Below are 16,641 nucleotides of genomic sequence, written 5' to 3'. Positions count from 1 at the left end.
ATAATACAGCCCCTCATACATACAGCCGCTCATACATACAGCCAGGCATGGTACACCCACTCATATATACAGCCAGGCATGGTACACCCACTCATATATACAGCCAGACATCATACAACCACTCGTATATACAGCCAGGCATCATACAGCCGCTCATACATACAGCCAGACATCATACAGCCCCTCATACATACAGCCGCTCATACATACAGCCAGGCATGGTACACCCACTCATATATACAGCCAGGCATAGTACACCCACTCATATATACAGCCAGGCATGGTACACCCACTCATATATACAGCCAGACATCATACAACCACTCGTATATACAGCCAGGCATCATACAGCCGCTCATACATACAGCCAGACATCATACAGCCCCTCATACATACAGCCGCTCATACATACAGCCAGGCATGGTACACCCACTCATATATACAGCCAGGCATAGTACACCCACTCATATATACAGCCAGGCATGGTACACCAGGGCTGTGGAGTCGGTAAGCCAAACCTGCGACTCCGACTCCGACTCCTCAATTTCCCTTACTCCGACTCCGACTCCACGACTCCGACTCCGACTTCCACACATATTGCTTATATTTAAGTGAAAAATGTATTGTAGTACAATGTGAACCTCAGACATTTAATCATTTTTATGATCCAATAATCAAGATATTTAGATAGAACAGAATATATATTGGTGTACTACCCGGTTTTCATTCTTTTTGGTACAGATACGATATGGATAGACAGATATGGATAAATGGATAGATAGAGCAGATTTCTAATCTGCTTTTGCTATTGAGTAACATCATCTATGAGCTCAAAAACCTTTCAGGTGATGCAGTTTTTTAAAAAGATGATCAGCTTTTGCAGCTGAAAAACGTATCCTCAAAAACACAGGAAAAACGTTGTGTGTGAATGTAGCCTTAGATCAGGAATATAACAGCCATTTATAGGACATTTCATAACTTTCCCAAACTCCTATGAAAAAATATTCAGCACATCCTGCATTGAATTACTGTACCCAATTTATTATATATTTTAGGAGTCGGAGTCGGTCCATTTTATACCGACTCCAACTCCGACTCCACCAAAATGAGCACCGACTCCGACTCCACGACTCCGACTCCGACTCCACAGCCCTGTGGTACACCCACTCATATATACAGCCAGGCTTAGTACACCCACTCATATATACAGCCAGGCATAGTACACCCACTCATATATACAGCCAGACATCATACGCCCATTCATATATACAGCCAGACATCATACAGCCGCTCATACATACAGCCAGACATCATACGGCCCCTCATACATACAGCCAGGCATGGTACACCCACTCATATATACAGCCAGGCATGGTACACCCACTCATATATACAGCCAGGCATAGTACACCCACTCATATATACAGCCAGACATCATACAGCCGCTCATACATACAGCCAGGCATCATACACCCAGGCATCATACACCCACTCATGTATACAGCCAGACATTATTCTGCCATTCATTCATCTGTCCATACATACAGCCGTACATCATACACCTGTTCATGTATACAGCCAGATATCACGCACCGGCTCATGCCGAACATAGCAGATGCCGTGCTGCAGTTCTATGAATTCACCACGAGAGGGAGTAAGACTACCCATTATGGATCATGAAGAAACCGCCATGATTATTATTATGCAGCTGCCACTGCAAATCCACCGTTCTGTCTTCAAGCAAAAAATAAGCAAATTCAGACTTTTTATAGTTCATTGATTTGTGAGATGTGTGCAGGACAGCGGCTGATAGAGGAGTCGTCTTACAGTGGCGAAGTCGTCTATATCATCTATCCTGTGCTATTACAGCCGGGGGTGGGGGGCTGTGATAATTGTCGCACTCATTATAGGGGTTTAGGGTGCAGGATTTCCGGAGGTAACAGGTAAGGTTTTCTGTGTGCACACGCAGGTAGCGTTCTCCTTTAAGACCATCTCGGAGGGCTAAAATCTAGATTCTCTCCCTATGGTTACAGGGCAAAAGGCCGGCGCAGGATAAGGTGCGTCCCTAGCCATGGAAGTAAGATGGTTTGCATGCCTTCTGAATAACACGTCTGCTGTGACCCCTGACCCTTCTGTACGAGTGCTGCTGTGACCCTTGTCTACTACTGCTGTTGTGACCCCCGGCCCTTCTATACTACTACTACTGCTGTGACCCCCGACCCTTCTCTACTACTGCTGCTGTGACCCCGACCCTTCTCTACTGCTGCTGCTGTGACCCCAACCCTTCTCTACTGCTGCTGTGACCCCCGACCCTTCTCTACTACTGCTGCTGTGACCCCGACCCTTCTTTACTACTGCTGCTGTGACCCCGACCCTTCTTTACTACTGCTGCTGTGACCCCGACCCTTCTTTACTACTGCTGCTGTGACCCCGACCCTTCTCTACTACTGCTGCTGTGACCCCGACCCTTCTCTACTACTGCTGCTGTGACCCCGACCCTTCTCTACTACTGCTGCTGTGACCCCGACCCTTCTCTACTACTGCTGCTGTGACCCCGACCCTTCTCTACTACTGCTGCTGTGACCCCGACCCTTCTCTACTACTGCTGCTGTGACCCCGACCCTTCTCTACTACTGCTGCTGTGACCCCGACCCTTCTCTACTACTGCTGCTGTGACCCCGACCCTTCTTTACTACTGCTGCTGTGACCCCGACCCTTCTCTACTACTGCTGCTGTGACCCCGACCCTTCTCTACTACTGCTGCTGTGACCCCGACCCTTCTCTACTACTGCTGCTGTGACCCCGACCCTTCTCTACTACTGCTGCTGTGACCCCGACCCTTCTCTACTACTGCTGCTGTGACCCCGACCCTTCTATACTACTGCTGCTGTGACCCCGACCCTTCTCTACTACTGCTGCTGTGACCCCGACCCTTCTTTACTACTGCTGTTGTGACCCCGACCCTTCTCTACTACTGCTGCTGTGACCCCGACCCTTCTATACTACTGCTGTGACCCCGACCCTTCTCTACTACTGCTGCTGTGACCCCGACCCTTCTATACTACTGCTGCTGTGACCCCGACCCTTCTCTACTACTGCTGCTGTGACCCCGACCCTTCTTTACTACTGCTGCTGTGACCCCGACCCTTCTCTACTACTGCTGCTGTGACCCCGACCCTTCTCTACTACTGCTGCTGTGACCCCCGACCCTTCTCTACTACTGCTGCTGTGACCCCGACCCTTCTATACTACTGCTGCTGTGATCCCGACCCTTCTCTACTACTGCTGTGACCCCGACCCTTCTCTACTACTGCTGCTGTGACCCCGACCGTTCTATACTACTGCTGCTGTGACCCCGACCCTTCTCTACTACTGCTGCTGTGACCCCGACCCTTCTTTACTACTGCTGCTGTGACCCCGACCCTTCTCTACTACTGCTGCTGTGACCCCGACCCTTCTATACTACTGCTGCTGTGATCCCGACCCTTCTATACTACTTCTGCTGTGATCCCGACCCTTCTCTACTACTGCTGCTGTGACCCCGACCCTTCTCTACTACTGCTGCTGTGACCCCCCGACCCTTCTCTACTACTGCTGCTGTGACCCCGACCCTTCTCTACTACTGCTGCTGTGACCCCCAACCCTTCTCTACTACTGCTGCTGTGACCCCCGACCCTTCTATACTACTGCTGCTGTGACCCCCGACCCTTCTCTACTACTGCTGCTGTGACCCCAACCCTTCTTTACTACTGCTGCTGTGACCCCCAACCCTTCTCTACTACTGCTGCTGTGACCCCCGACCCTTCTATACTACTGCTGCTGCGACCCTGACCCTTCTATACTACTGCTGCTGTGACCCCAACCCTTCTTTACTACTGCTGCTGTGACCCCAACCCTTCTGTACTACTGCTGCTGTGGCCCCCGACCCTTCTCTACTGCCGCTGTGACCTCGACCCTTCTCTACTACTACTGCCGTGACCCCCAACCGACCCTTCTATACTGCTGCTGTGATGCCGACCCTTCTATACGAATGTTGCTCTGACCCTGAACCATTCTCTACGAGTGCTGCTGTGACCCTGATTGATTAATTTTATAGGTGCTGCTGTGACCCCTGATCCTTCTCTTTGAGTGCTGCTGTGACCCTTAATGACCATTCTGTACGAGTGCTATGACCCTCAATAACTCGTCTCTTTGAGTGCTTTTGTGACCCTCGACCCTTCTCTTGGAGTGGTGCTGTGACCCTCGACCCTTCTCTTCGCGTGCTGCTGTGACCCTCTACCCTTCTCTTCCAGTGCTGCTGTGACCCTCGACCCATCTCTTTGAGCATTGCTGTGACCCTTAACCCCTCTCTTTGAGTTCTGCTGTGACCCTCGACCCGTCTCTTCGAGTGCTGCTGTGACCCTCAACACTTCTGTATGAGTGCTGCTGTGGCCCTTGACCTCTTTGTATGAGTGCTGCTGTGACCCTTGACCCTTTTCGAGTGCTGCTGTGACCCTCGACCCTTTTCGAGTGCTGCTGTGACCCTCGACCCTTTTCGAGTGCTGCTGTGACCCTCGACCCTTTTCGAGTGCTGCTGTGACCCTCGACCCTTTTCGAGTGCTGCTGTGACCCTCGACTCTTCTTTACGAGTGCTGCTGTGACTCTTAATGACTCTTCTCTACGAGTGCTGCTGTGGCCCTTAATGACTCTTCTTTACGAGTGCTGCTGTGACTCTTAATGACTCTTCTCTACGAGTGCTGCTGTGGCCCTTAATGACTCTTCTTTACGAGTGCTGCTGTGACCATAAATGACTCTTTTCTACGCGTGCTGCTGTGACCCTTAGTAACTCTTTTCTACAAGTGCTGCTGTGGCCCTTATTGACTCTTCCTACGAGTGCTGCTGTGACCCTTAATGACTCTTCTCTACGAGTGCTGCTGTGGCCCTTAATGACTCTTCTTTACGAGTGCTGCTTTGACCCTTAATGACTCTTTTCTACGAGTGCTGCTGTGACCCTTAATGACTCTTTTCTACGAGTGCTGCTGTGGCCCTTAATGACTCTTTTCTACGAGTGCTGCTGTGGCCCTTAATGACTCTTTTCTACGAGTGCTGCTGTGGCCCTTAATGACTCTTCTCTACGAGTGCTGCTGTGGCCCTTAATGACTTCTTTACGAGTGCTGCTTTGACCCTTAATGACTCTTTTCTACGAGTGCTGCTGTGACCCTTAATGACTCTTCTCTACGAGTGCTGCTGTGGCCCTTAATGACTCTTTTCTACGAGTGCTGCTGTGGCCCTTGACCCTTTTCGAGTGCTGCTGTGACCCTCGACTCTTCTCTACGAGTGCTGCTGTGACCCTCGACTCTTCTCTACGAGTGCTGCTGTGGCCCTTAATGACTCTTCTTTACGAGTGCTGCTGTGACCCTTAATGACTCTTTTCTACGCGTGCTGCTGTGACCCTTAATAACTCTTTTCTACAAGTGCTGCTGTGGCCCTTAATGACTCTTCCTACGAGTGCTGCTGTGGCCCTTAATGACTCTTCTTTACGAGTGCCGCTGTGACCCTTAATGACTCTTTTCTACGAGTGCTGCTGTGACCCTTAGTAACTCTTTTCTACAAGTGCTGCTGTGGCCCTTATTGACTCTTCCTACGAGTGCTGCTGTGACCCTTAATGACTCTTCTCTACGAGTGCTGCTGTGGCCCTTAATGACTCTTCTTTACGAGTGCTGCTTTGACCCTTAATGACTCTTTTCTATGAGTGCTGCTGTGACCCTTAATGACTCTTCTCTACGAGTGCTGCTGTGGCCCTTAATGACTCTTCTCTACGAGTGCTGCTGTGGCCCTTAATGACTCTTCTTTACGAGTGCTGCTTTGACCCTTAATGACTCTTTTCTACGAGTGCTGCTGTGACCCTTAATGACTCTTTTCTACGAGTGCTGCTGTGACCCTTAATGACTTTTCTACGAGTGCTGCTGTGGCCCTTAATGACTCTTCTTTACGAGTGCTGCTGTGACCCTTAATGACTCTTTTCTACGAGTGCTGCTGTGACCCTTAATGACTCTTCTCTACGAGTGCTGCTGTGGCCCTTAATGACTCTTCTCTACGAGTGCTGCTGTGACCCTTGACCCCACTGTACGAGTGCTGCTCTTCTGCTTCCCATAGCCACCATAGATGATGCTGATCTTCAAGTGAACTTTTCCCCAGGAATATCCTGTGTATTGATTGACCCCTGAAGTCCCATTCTGGGGTCAGATTCTCTATAAGGGTCATATCACAGTAAGGTGTGGTGGTTGGGGTGTCCAGATATGGACTCTTTTCTATGAGTGCTGCTGTGACCCTTAATGACTCTTCTCTACGAGTGCTGCTGTGACCCTCGACTCTTTTCTACGAGTGCTGCTGTGGCCCTTAATGACTCTTTTCTACGAGTGCTGCTGTGGCCCTTAATGACTCTTCTCTACGAGTGCTGCTGTGGCCCTTAATGACTCTTCTCTACGAGTGCTGCTGTGGCCCTTAATGACTCTTCTCTACGAGTGCTGCTGTGACCCTTAATGACTCTTCTCTATGAGTGCTGCTGTGACCCTTAATGACTCTTCTCTACGAGTGCTGCTGTGACCCTTGACCCCACTGTACGAGTGCTGCTCTTCTGCTTCCCATCGCCACCATAGATGATGCTGATCTTCAAGTGAACTTTTCCCCAGGAATATCCTGTGTATTGATTGACCCCTGAAGTCCCATTCTGGGGTCAGATTCTCTATAAGGGTCATATCACAGTAAGGTGTGGTGGTTGGGGTGTCCAGATATGGGAAGAGTCCTGCAGACAGGTGTGGAAACCCCCCATACCCTGCAGACAGGTTGTCAGACCTGTTGTCAGGGGGAGACTTCATGTTGAAGGTCCTTGCACTCCCCACCGCTCGCTTGTATAACACAGCTCAGCTTCTGGCAAATTATAGTAATGGCTGCTGACAACTAACTGCTGCCTAATGCCAGATATAGAGAAGTTGTCAGCCAGCATATCCCGTGGATTGAACCGCAGCGAAAATCTCTCCTGACCTGATGGTCTGGTACAATGTATCAGTGCCCGGATTACATAGATCGATACATTGGAGCAGCTTTTTTCCTTACAACCTACAGGTTTTCTTAAACTTTATTACCGTCCTTCAGGTGGCAGCTAACAGAGAGCAAAAGACCCAATGTAAGGGAGTGGCGCCGAGCCCCGCTTCACAAGCAGCCTCAACTGTATTGGGTTATTCTATGTTTCCTCCACTGGGGGGCAGCAAAGTGGAGGAGAGTGCTGTTCCTAAGGGTGTGTGCACACGTTGCGGATTCTGCTCCGGTGTACAGTACTATTTAACTCAATGCAAAATGAAAAACACAGTGCCCACGGTGCGGAATTTTCCGCGCGGATTTTCTGCGGTTTTAAATCCGCAGCATGTCACTTCTTTGGGCGGATTCCGCAGCGGTTGGGCACCTGCTCCATGACAGGTGTCAAACCGCAGGCTAATCCGCAGATAAACCGCAGGTCTTTTGACCTGCGGATTTAGACAAATCCGCGCGGAAAATTCCGCAGCAGATTCCGCAACGTGTGCACACACCCTAATACTCCACCACCAGGCAGCAGAGGTCCTGCAGCACAAATGGGGCAGATAGAGAGGCAGCAGTCACTAGGGGGCAGCAGAGGTCCTGCAGCACAGATGGGGCAGATAGAGAGGCAGCAGTCACTAGGGGGCAGCAGAGGTCCTGCAACACAGATGGGGCAGCAGGCACTAGGGGGCAGCAGAGGTCCTGCAGCACAGATGGGGCAATGGGCACTAAGGGGCAGCAGAGGTCCTGCAGCACAGATGGGGCAACGGGCACTAGGGGGCAGCAGAGGTCCTGCAGCACAGATGGGGCAACGGGCACTAGGGGGCAGCAGAGGTCCTGCAGCACAGATGGGGCAGCAGGCACTAGGGGGCAGCAGAGGTGCTGCAGCACAAATGGGGCAGCAGGCACTAGGGGGCAGCAGAGGTCCTGCAGCACAGATGGGGCAGCGGGCACTAGGGGGCAGCAGAGGTCTTGCAGCACAGATGGGGCAGCGGGCACTAGGGGGCAGCAGATGTCTTGCAGCACAGATGGGGCAGCAGGCACTAGGGGGCAGCAAAGGTCCTGCAGCACAGATGGGGCAGATAGAGAGGCAGCAGTCACTAGGGAGCAGCAGAGGTCCTGCAGCACAGATGGGGCAGCAGTCACTTTAAGGCAGCAAATGTCCTGCAGCACAGATGGGGCAACAGGCACTAGGGGACAGCAGAGGTCCTGCAGCACAGATGTGGCAGCGGGCACTATGAGGCAGCAAAGGTCCTGCAGCACAGATGGGGCAACGGGCACTAGGGGGCAGCAGAGGTCCTGCAGCACAGATGGGGCAGCAGGCACTAGGGGGCAGCAGAGGTCCTGCAGCACAGATGGGGCAGCAGAGGTCTTGCAGCACAGATGGGGCAGCAGGCACTAGGGGCAGCAGAGGTCCTGCAGCACAGATGGGGCAGAGGGCACTAGGGGGCAGCAGAGGTCTTGCAGCACAGATGAGGCAGCAGGCACTAGTGGGCAGCAGAGGTCCTGCAGCACAGATGGGACAGCAGGCACTATGAGGCAGCAAAGGTCCTGCAGCACAAATGGGGCAGCAGGCACTAAGTGGCAGCAGAGGTCCTGCAGCCCAGATGGGGCAGCGGGCACTATGGGGCAACAGAGGTCCTGCAGCACAGATGGGGCAGCGGTCACTAGTGGGCAGCAGAGGTCCTGCAGCACAAATGGGGCCGCGGGCACTAGTGGGCAGCAGAGGTCCTGCAGTACTAGTGGGCAGCAGAGGTCCTGCAGCACAAATGGGGCCGCGGGCACTAGTGGGCAGCAGAGGTCCTGCAGCACAAATGGGGCAGCGGGCACTAGTGGGCAGCAGAGGTCCTGCAGTACTAGTGGGCAGCAGAGGTCCTGCAGCACAGATGGGGCAGCAGGCACTAGGGGGCAGCAGAGGTCCTGCAGCACAATTGAGGTAGCAGGCACTATGAGGAAGCAGTCCTGCAGCACAAATGGGGCAGCGGGCCCTAGGGGGCAGCAGAGGTGGTGCAGCACAATTGAGGTAGCAGGCACTATGAGGAAGCAGTCCTGCAGCACAAATGGGGCAGCGGGCCCTAGGGGGCAGCAGAGGTGGTGCAGCACAGATGAGACAGCGGGCACAAGGGAGCAGCAGAGGTCCTGCATTAGGAAGCGTGCACTAGATGGCGCGCTGTTCAGTCTTTCACCCCTTCACTGTCCACTGCATGTAGACCGTGTCTATATGGTGGGTGCACGCGGCGTCCTGTTCTCCGCAGGAGTCAGACGATGTTTCCGAGCCCTCAGTTAGTACTCCTGTCTTCCGAGCAGGATTCTGTTCCTCCTGCCTGACTTTCCTGATACAACGAGGGATTTTCTCAGCGAGGATCCCTCCAGCCGCTCCTATCCCCATCACGGCCAGCCCGCGGAACACCTTCCCTCCAATATGGGGAGTTGGTGTTTACAGGAAGTCACCCTCATGGTGTCCATTCACCAGCCACTTCATGGTGAAGATGGCGGAGCTGTGGTCATGTAATGGGGAAGGTCAGCGGTAATGGCTACTAAACTGCATGGGGGGCTCAGTGCATGGACGCGATGTGGGGCACAGGGCTTGTGCTGATTGATGGGGCAGCGCCTTGTGTTGGGGTTCCCCCGGCTCCAGCAGTGCTTCTAGGAGCACCCCACTGTAATGGCTGCAGTGCTGCTGCTCCGGCTGACAATTTGTCATTTTTTTTTTTTTATTTAACAGAAAGCCAAACTGGGTCCCGCAGGTAACAAGGTGATCAGCCCGGCCGAGGAGCGCAAGCCGTACGTCCCCTCCAATAACGTCGACAGCATCAAGCTCACTGACTTCACCTTTGTTATGGTGCTCGGCAAGGGAAGCTTCGGAAAGGTGTGGAGCAGATCCGAGGGGGCGGGTAGGAACTCGGGGACGGGAAAGTTACTACGGGGGGTGGGGAGGTATCTTGACGTGAGTGGGGAGATAACTCAGGGGCAGGGAATTTACTCATGTGAGGGGAGGTAATTCAAAGATGGGGACGGTATTTGTGGGGCTGGGAGGGATCTCACTCGAGGGAGGTGAGGGAACTTAGGCTGGAAGGTAAAGTGAGGCGGGAGAACTTGGGGTGGGGTCCGTTAATTAGGATGGGTGTAAATTGTACCCACAGTGGGGCTTACATCAGTTACTCAAAGGATGGACGATACTCATATTGCGGCCAATGCAGTAACTCGGGGCAGGTAATTAGGATGGGGGTGAATAACACCTTTATTGGGGACTATGCCAGTTACTCTGCGGCAGGTTATTAGATTGGAGGTGACTGGTGCCCATATTAGGGCCAGGGCAGGTACTCGGGGGCAGGTTATTAGGATGGAGGCGGATTCATGGTCCTTAGAAGAGGGATATATGGTCCTCCTGTTGGAGGTGGTGATAAATTTTAGGTGGTCGGATGAATATGTTGGCTGGTTTATGCCGGGAGTTTGGACCCCAGCCATGTGTATTGGGGTCCTTGTGACGAACCCCCGATTTTTTGCAGGTGATGTTAGCAGAAAGGAAGGGATCGGATGAACTCTACGCCATCAAGATTCTGAAGAAGGACGTGGTGATCCAGGACGACGACGTCGAGTGCACCATGGTTGAGAAGCGGGTGTTGGCGCTGATGGACAAGCCGCCATTCCTCACCCAGCTGCACTCCTGCTTCCAGACTGTGGTAAGGGGCGGTGGTGAAGGAAGCGGACAGTGGGGGCATGGACGTGGGGGTGAGGGAAACTGACAGTGGAGGCAGGGGCGGACGATGGGCGTAGGGATGAGGGAAGTGGACAGTGGGGGCAGGGGCGGACAATGGGCGTGGGGGTGAGGGATGCGGACAGTGGGGGCAGGACGGACAATGGATGCGGGGGTGAGGGAAGCGGACAATGGGGGGGACGGACGGTGGGGGTGAGGGAAGGACAATGGGTGCAAAGGCAGACAATGGGCGCAGGGGTGAGGGAAGGACAATGGGTGCAAAGGCAGACAATGGGCGCAGGGGTGAGGGAAGCGGACAATGGGGCAGAGGCAGACAATGGGCGCAGGGGTGAGGGAAGCTGACAGTGGGGCAGGGGCAAACTATGGGCGCGGGGGTGAGTGAAGCGAACAGTGGGGTCAGGCGGACAATGGGCGCGGGGATGAGGGAAGCGGACGATGGGCGCAGGGGTGAGGGAAGCGGACAGTGGGGGCAGGGGCGGATGATGGGCGCGGGGATGAGGGAAGCGGACAATGGGCGCAGGGGTAAAGGAAGCAGACAGTGGGGGCAGGGGTGGACGATGGGCGCGGGGGTGAGGGAAGCGGACGATGGGCGCCGGAAGCGGACCGTGGGCATGAGGGGCAGGGTAGATGGGTGGATGCAGGGTTATGGGCCGCGGTCTCTCACTCTCTCCGCTCTGTCCTAGGACCGCCTGTACTTCGTCATGGAGTATGTGAACGGAGGAGACCTGATGTATCACATCCAGCAAGTGGGGAAATTCAAGGAGCCACAGGCAGTGTAAGTGCGGGGCCACAGGTCTGTGGAGCGGCGCGCGCTACCTGGCTATTCAGCGGTTAAACCCTGAGCATGATTTCAGAGCGTTTCAGTAGATTGTGGAGAAGCGCTGAATGCTCTGCAGTAGGCGGCACGGACGGCTGGACTGTGCTCTGTGAGCTGAGCTCCGGCCCATCCCCGAAGCCCCCCACATGCACACACACTGAGCATCGGCCCATCCCCAAAACCCACTCCCCCACTGAGCATTGGGCTGTCCCCAAAACCCACTCCCCCACTGAGCATCGGGTCATCCCTGAACCCACCCCTTGAGCTCCAGCCACCCCTGAGCTCCGTCCTCTCCAACCCACCTCTAAGTGCTGTCCCCCCTCTCCTCCGAGCTCGGGCCCCCCCCTCCTCTGAGCACGTCGCTCCTCTGGGTGCCGACCCGCCCCCCCCTCTCTCTCGTCCGCGTCAGGCGCCATGTGACTCAGGCTCCGCGCCCCTGATCATGTGACTTCTCGCCCGCCAGGTTCTATGCGGCTGAGATCTCTGACGGCCTCTTCTTCTTGCACAAGAAAGGCATCGTGTACAGGTGAGAGCGCCCCCCATGGACCCCCGAGGTAAGGACGCCTCCTGGATTTAACCCTGTGACTCCCTCACACAGAGACCTAAAGTTGGACAACGTGATGCTGGACTCAGAGGGTCACATAAAGATTGCAGATTTCGGGATGTGTAAGGAGCACATGGTGGATGGGGTGACTACCCGGACCTTCTGCGGGACCCCCGACTACATCGCCCCTGAGGTAACATTGGACATCATAGTCAGCTGACCTGTCAGGCCGCAGCAGCATAGGGAGGGTCCGCAGCGCCAGGTGTACAGGGAGGGGTCCGCAGCGCCAGGTGTACAGGGAGGGGTCCGCAGCGCCAGGTGTACAGGGAGGGGTCCGCAGCGCCAGGTGTACAGGGAGGGTCAGAAAGCGTCAAGTGTACAGGAAGGATCCGCAACGCTAGATGTACAGAGAGGGTCCACAGTGACAGGGAGGGGTCTGCAGCGCCAGGTGTACAGGGAGGGTCCACAACGCCAGGTATGCAGGGAGGGTCCGCAGTGACATGCAGTGATCGCAGTGACATGGAGTATCCACAGCGCCAGGTGTACAGGGAGGGTTCGCAGCACCAGTTGTACATGGACGGTCTGCAGCGCATGGTGTATGGGGAGGGTCCGCAGCGCCAGGTGTACAGGGAGGGTCCACAACACCAGGTATACAGGGAAGGTCCGCAGGAACAGGCAGTGATTGCAGTGACATGGAATGTCCGCAGCGCCAGGTGTACAGGGAGGGTTCACAGCACCAGTTGTACATGGACGGTCTGCAGTGCATGGTGTATGGGGAGGGTCCGCAGTGCCAAGTGTACGGGGAGCGTTTGCAGCACCAGATGTACCGAGAGGATCCACAGCGCCTGGTTACGGGAGGATGCACAGCGCCTGGTGTACAGAGAGGGTCTGCAGTGACAGGGAGAGTCCGCAGCATCAAGTGTACAGGGAAGGTCCTCACCACCAGATGTATGGAGAAGATCCGCAGCGCCAGGTGTACAGAGAGAGAATCTGCAGTGACAGTGAGGGTCCGCAGCATCAGGTGTACAGGGAGGTTCTGCAGTGACAGGGAGGGTCCACAGCGTCAGGTTGCAGGGATGGTCTGCAGCGCCAGGCGTACGGGAAGAGTCCCCAGAGTCAGGTTGCAGGGATTGTCTGCAGCGCTGGGTGTATGGGGAGGGTCCGCAGTGTCAGGTTGCAGGGATGGTCTGCAGCACCAGGTGTATGGGGAGGGTCCGCAGTGTCAGGTTGCAGAGATTGTCTGCAGTGTCAGGTTGCAGGGATGGTCTGCAGCACCAGGTGTACAGGGAGGGTCCGCAGTGCCAGGTTGCAGGGTGGTCCGCAGCACCAGGCGTACAGGGAGGGTTCGCAACACCAGGCATACGGGGAGGGTCCGCAGCGCCAGGCATATAGGAAGGGTCGGTGGTGTCGGCTTTTCGAGGAGGGTCCGCGCTGCCGGCTGTTCGGCGAGGGTCTGCGCTGTCGGCTGTTTTGGAAACTGCACAATGCGGCTCTACCTCCAGCGCCAGTTACTATAAAAAGACCACTCTTCGGGGGTCCGGGCAGTGATATGTGAGTCCACTGGGGCTGTTTTTCCCATTACGGTATATTGGTGGTCCCTGATTTTTAGCGCTGCCTTCCTGGGTGGGGGGGGGCCCACGCATCTCATGACTTCTATATTCAGCACAGGGGGGACAATTATCACCCTCTCACTTCGCTCTCACCTGACGCTTCCTCCGCTGCCTGCTGTGGAGGAAGGGACCGCGAGGAGGGGGCCGAGAGGTTTACACAAAACGAGACGTCTCATCCTGACCGTGACACCGAGGCGACGAGTATACCTGTATACTGTATATGGGGTAGCCTGACACCGATGCTGCAGATTATTATAAAGGAGGTTGTTGTTATTTCTCACCGCCCCCAATCATAAATCATAGCAATATCAGGGACAGCGTTACATGTAAGGTAACGCAGGTGGCTACTGTTTATTACCCTCTGTTGTCAGCCACTTAGGGGTGGTGCACGGTATGTACTGACTTCTCTCCTCCGCAGATTATCGCATATCAGCCGTATGGGAAGTCGGTGGACTGGTGGGCGTACGGTGTGCTGCTGTACGAGATGCTGGCAGGACAGGTGAGTGTGGGGGTGGGGCACATCAGTGTGAGCAGGAGTGGTGCACGTGAGTGGGGGAGGGGCACGTCAGTGTGGGCAGGAGTGGTGCAGGTGAGTGTGGGGGTGGGGCACATCAGTGTGGGCAGGAGTGGTGCAGGTGAGTGTGGGGGAGGGGCACGTCAGTGTGGGTAGGAGTGGTGCAGGTGAGTGTGAGGGAGGGGCAGGTCTGTGTGAAGAGGGGTGGGGCAGGTGAGTGTGGTGGGGCAGTTGAGGGTGGAGGTGGGCAAGTCAGTGTGTGGGCAGGGGTGGGGCAGGTGAGTGTGTGGAAAGGGATAGGGCAGATAACTGGGGGAAGGGCAGGTCAGTGTGTGGAGAGGGGTGGGGAAGGTGAGTGTTTTTTTGAAACAACAAAAAAAACTGAAAAAAAGGCAAATTGTAGATAATTTCACACATAACCCTCAAAATGGTCCACACCCAATTGTTGTCCCTTTCCAGAATTATGGGTAACACCTTTGTTTCCAGCCTGTGATGCTTGCTTACACTCACCTGTGGCAAGTAACAGGTGTGGGCATTATGGAAATCACCCCTGAGAGCAGATATAAGAGGAGACGTTGCTGCAATCTTTGCATTGTGTCTGTGTGTGCCGCACTAACCATAGAAAACACCAAGAGGAGATTAGAATGGTCTGAGGATGGAGATCACCAATGTCTGGGTTACAAGTCCATTTCCAGAGATCTGGATGGTCCTTAGTCCACGGTGTACAACATAGTGCAGAAGGTTACAACCCCTGGCGCTGCAGCTAATCTCCATGGATGTGGATGGCAGATAATTGATGAAAGGCTGTAACACAGGATAGTCTGATGGTGGATAAGCCCCATTAAGGTGCATAGAAATCCAAGTTGTCTGCAGGCTCAGGGGGCATCAGTGTCAGCGACAAGGGTCCGTCCACATATGAATGACATGAAACGCTATGGCCGGAGACCCTGGAGGACCCCACTGCTGACACAGAGACATAAAGAACGCTGAAGACTGCCACATGTATGGAGTAACCATAATCCTTCTGGGAAAGCGTCTTGTGGACAGAAGAGACAAGATAGAGCTTTTTGGTAAAGCACATCATCTACTATTTACTGAAAACAGAATGAGGCTACAAAGATAAGAATACAGTACCTACAGTCCGACATGGTGGAGTCACAGATAAGAGCACAGTACCTACTGTCAGACATGGTGAAAGGTCACAGATGTTTTGCTGCCTCTGGCACTGGGCGCCCTGGCTATGTGCAAAGAATTATGAACTGTGAAGATTTACCAGTGGATTTTGAGTGAGAATGTAGTGCTCAGTGTCAAACAGCTAGTTGTGCGTCCTAGGTCATGTGTCCTCCAGCAGGATAATGACCCCAAACATACTTCAAGAAGCCCCCCAGAAATGGATGGAAACAAAGCGCAGGAGAGATGTGAAGCGGCAGAATTGAGTCCAGATCCAAATCCCATTGATCATCTGTGGAGAGATCTTACAATCGCTGTCGGGAGAAGGCAAAATATGAGACCGGGAGCAGATTGTAAGAAGAGTCCAAGATCCCCTCTGAGAGGAGTAAGAAGCTTGTGATAGTTATAGGAAGCGACCGTGGTTATTTATTCCAAAGGATGTGCAACCAAATATTAACCTAAGGGTGCCAACAATTCTGTCCAGACCGTTTTGGGGGTTTTGTGTGAAATTATCTCCAATTTGCCTTTTTTTTTAATGATTGTTTTGTGCTGTTCCTATAAACACAAAGGAAATAAACCTGAGTATAAGAAATGTGGGGAATTGTGATAATGTTCTGGGGGGGGGGGGGATACAGCATCCTCAGGGGTGCCTACACTTTGACCCATGACTGTATATACAAGGTGTCCTCCCATGTAGTGCAGTGGTGTATAAATATTTATCTATATATATATATATATACACACAGTATATGTACATTGTGTCCTCCCCTGTAGTACAGAGACATATATACAGTGTCCTACCCTGTAGTACACTGATTATATACATGCATGCACACACACACAACTGTCCTCCCCTGTAGCATAGAGGTATATATACACAGTGTACTCCCCTGTACTATTAAATACAACATAAACCGCTCCTCAGGAACTTAGTACCACTACAGCAGCCAGCATACAGTCCGTTATACATTTGGCTCTATAGAACAAACACAGTCTCTCTCTGATCCCGGTCAGAATAACACAGATCCCTCTCCGTTACCTGTTACCTGTCGGCCTCACGGGTTCCCGGATGCCTCTTATCCTCAGAGGTATCCCACAACGTCTCTCACTGACCCTGGTCATTATCAGTCCGGGTTGTCAGACCGTCCACTCTGGAGGTGTCTCACAGGCCTCCTTCCTCTGGCTCAGACTAGCCAGCACTCGCTCACATGTGCC

At 53.6% G+C, this 16,641-nt stretch overlaps 1 protein-coding gene across 4 annotated transcripts in view; it reads left to right on the top strand.

Moving 5' to 3' along the window:
- Positions 1–16,641, top strand: part of LOC141094037 (protein kinase C alpha type) — a 230,604-nt gene that overhangs the window by 201,038 nt on the left and 12,925 nt on the right. For 3 of the 4 annotated variants that reach the window (XM_073579742.1, XM_073579744.1, XM_073579745.1), the window contains 6 exons: positions 9,779–9,922; positions 10,563–10,736; positions 11,455–11,546; positions 12,052–12,114; positions 12,187–12,325; positions 14,161–14,241. In XM_073579742.1, the coding sequence (XP_073435843.1) occupies positions 9,779–9,922; positions 10,563–10,736; positions 11,455–11,546; positions 12,052–12,114; positions 12,187–12,325; positions 14,161–14,241 (693 nt within the window). Of the gene's footprint in view, positions 1–2,033; positions 2,058–9,778; positions 9,923–10,562; positions 10,737–11,454; positions 11,547–12,051; positions 12,115–12,186; positions 12,326–14,160; positions 14,242–16,641 lie in introns of all 4 variants that reach the window. The other variant, XM_073579743.1, reaches the window with a different exon arrangement.

This window comes from Dendrobates tinctorius, unplaced genomic scaffold (genome assembly GCF_039654945.1).
Source record: "Dendrobates tinctorius isolate UK_male_01 unplaced genomic scaffold, ASM3965494v1 ptg000063l, whole genome shotgun sequence".
Lineage (NCBI taxonomy): Eukaryota > Metazoa > Chordata > Amphibia > Anura > Dendrobatidae > Dendrobates > Dendrobates tinctorius.
Note: the sequence above shows the minus strand (reverse complement) of the source record. Positions and strands in the feature narration are given on the sequence as shown.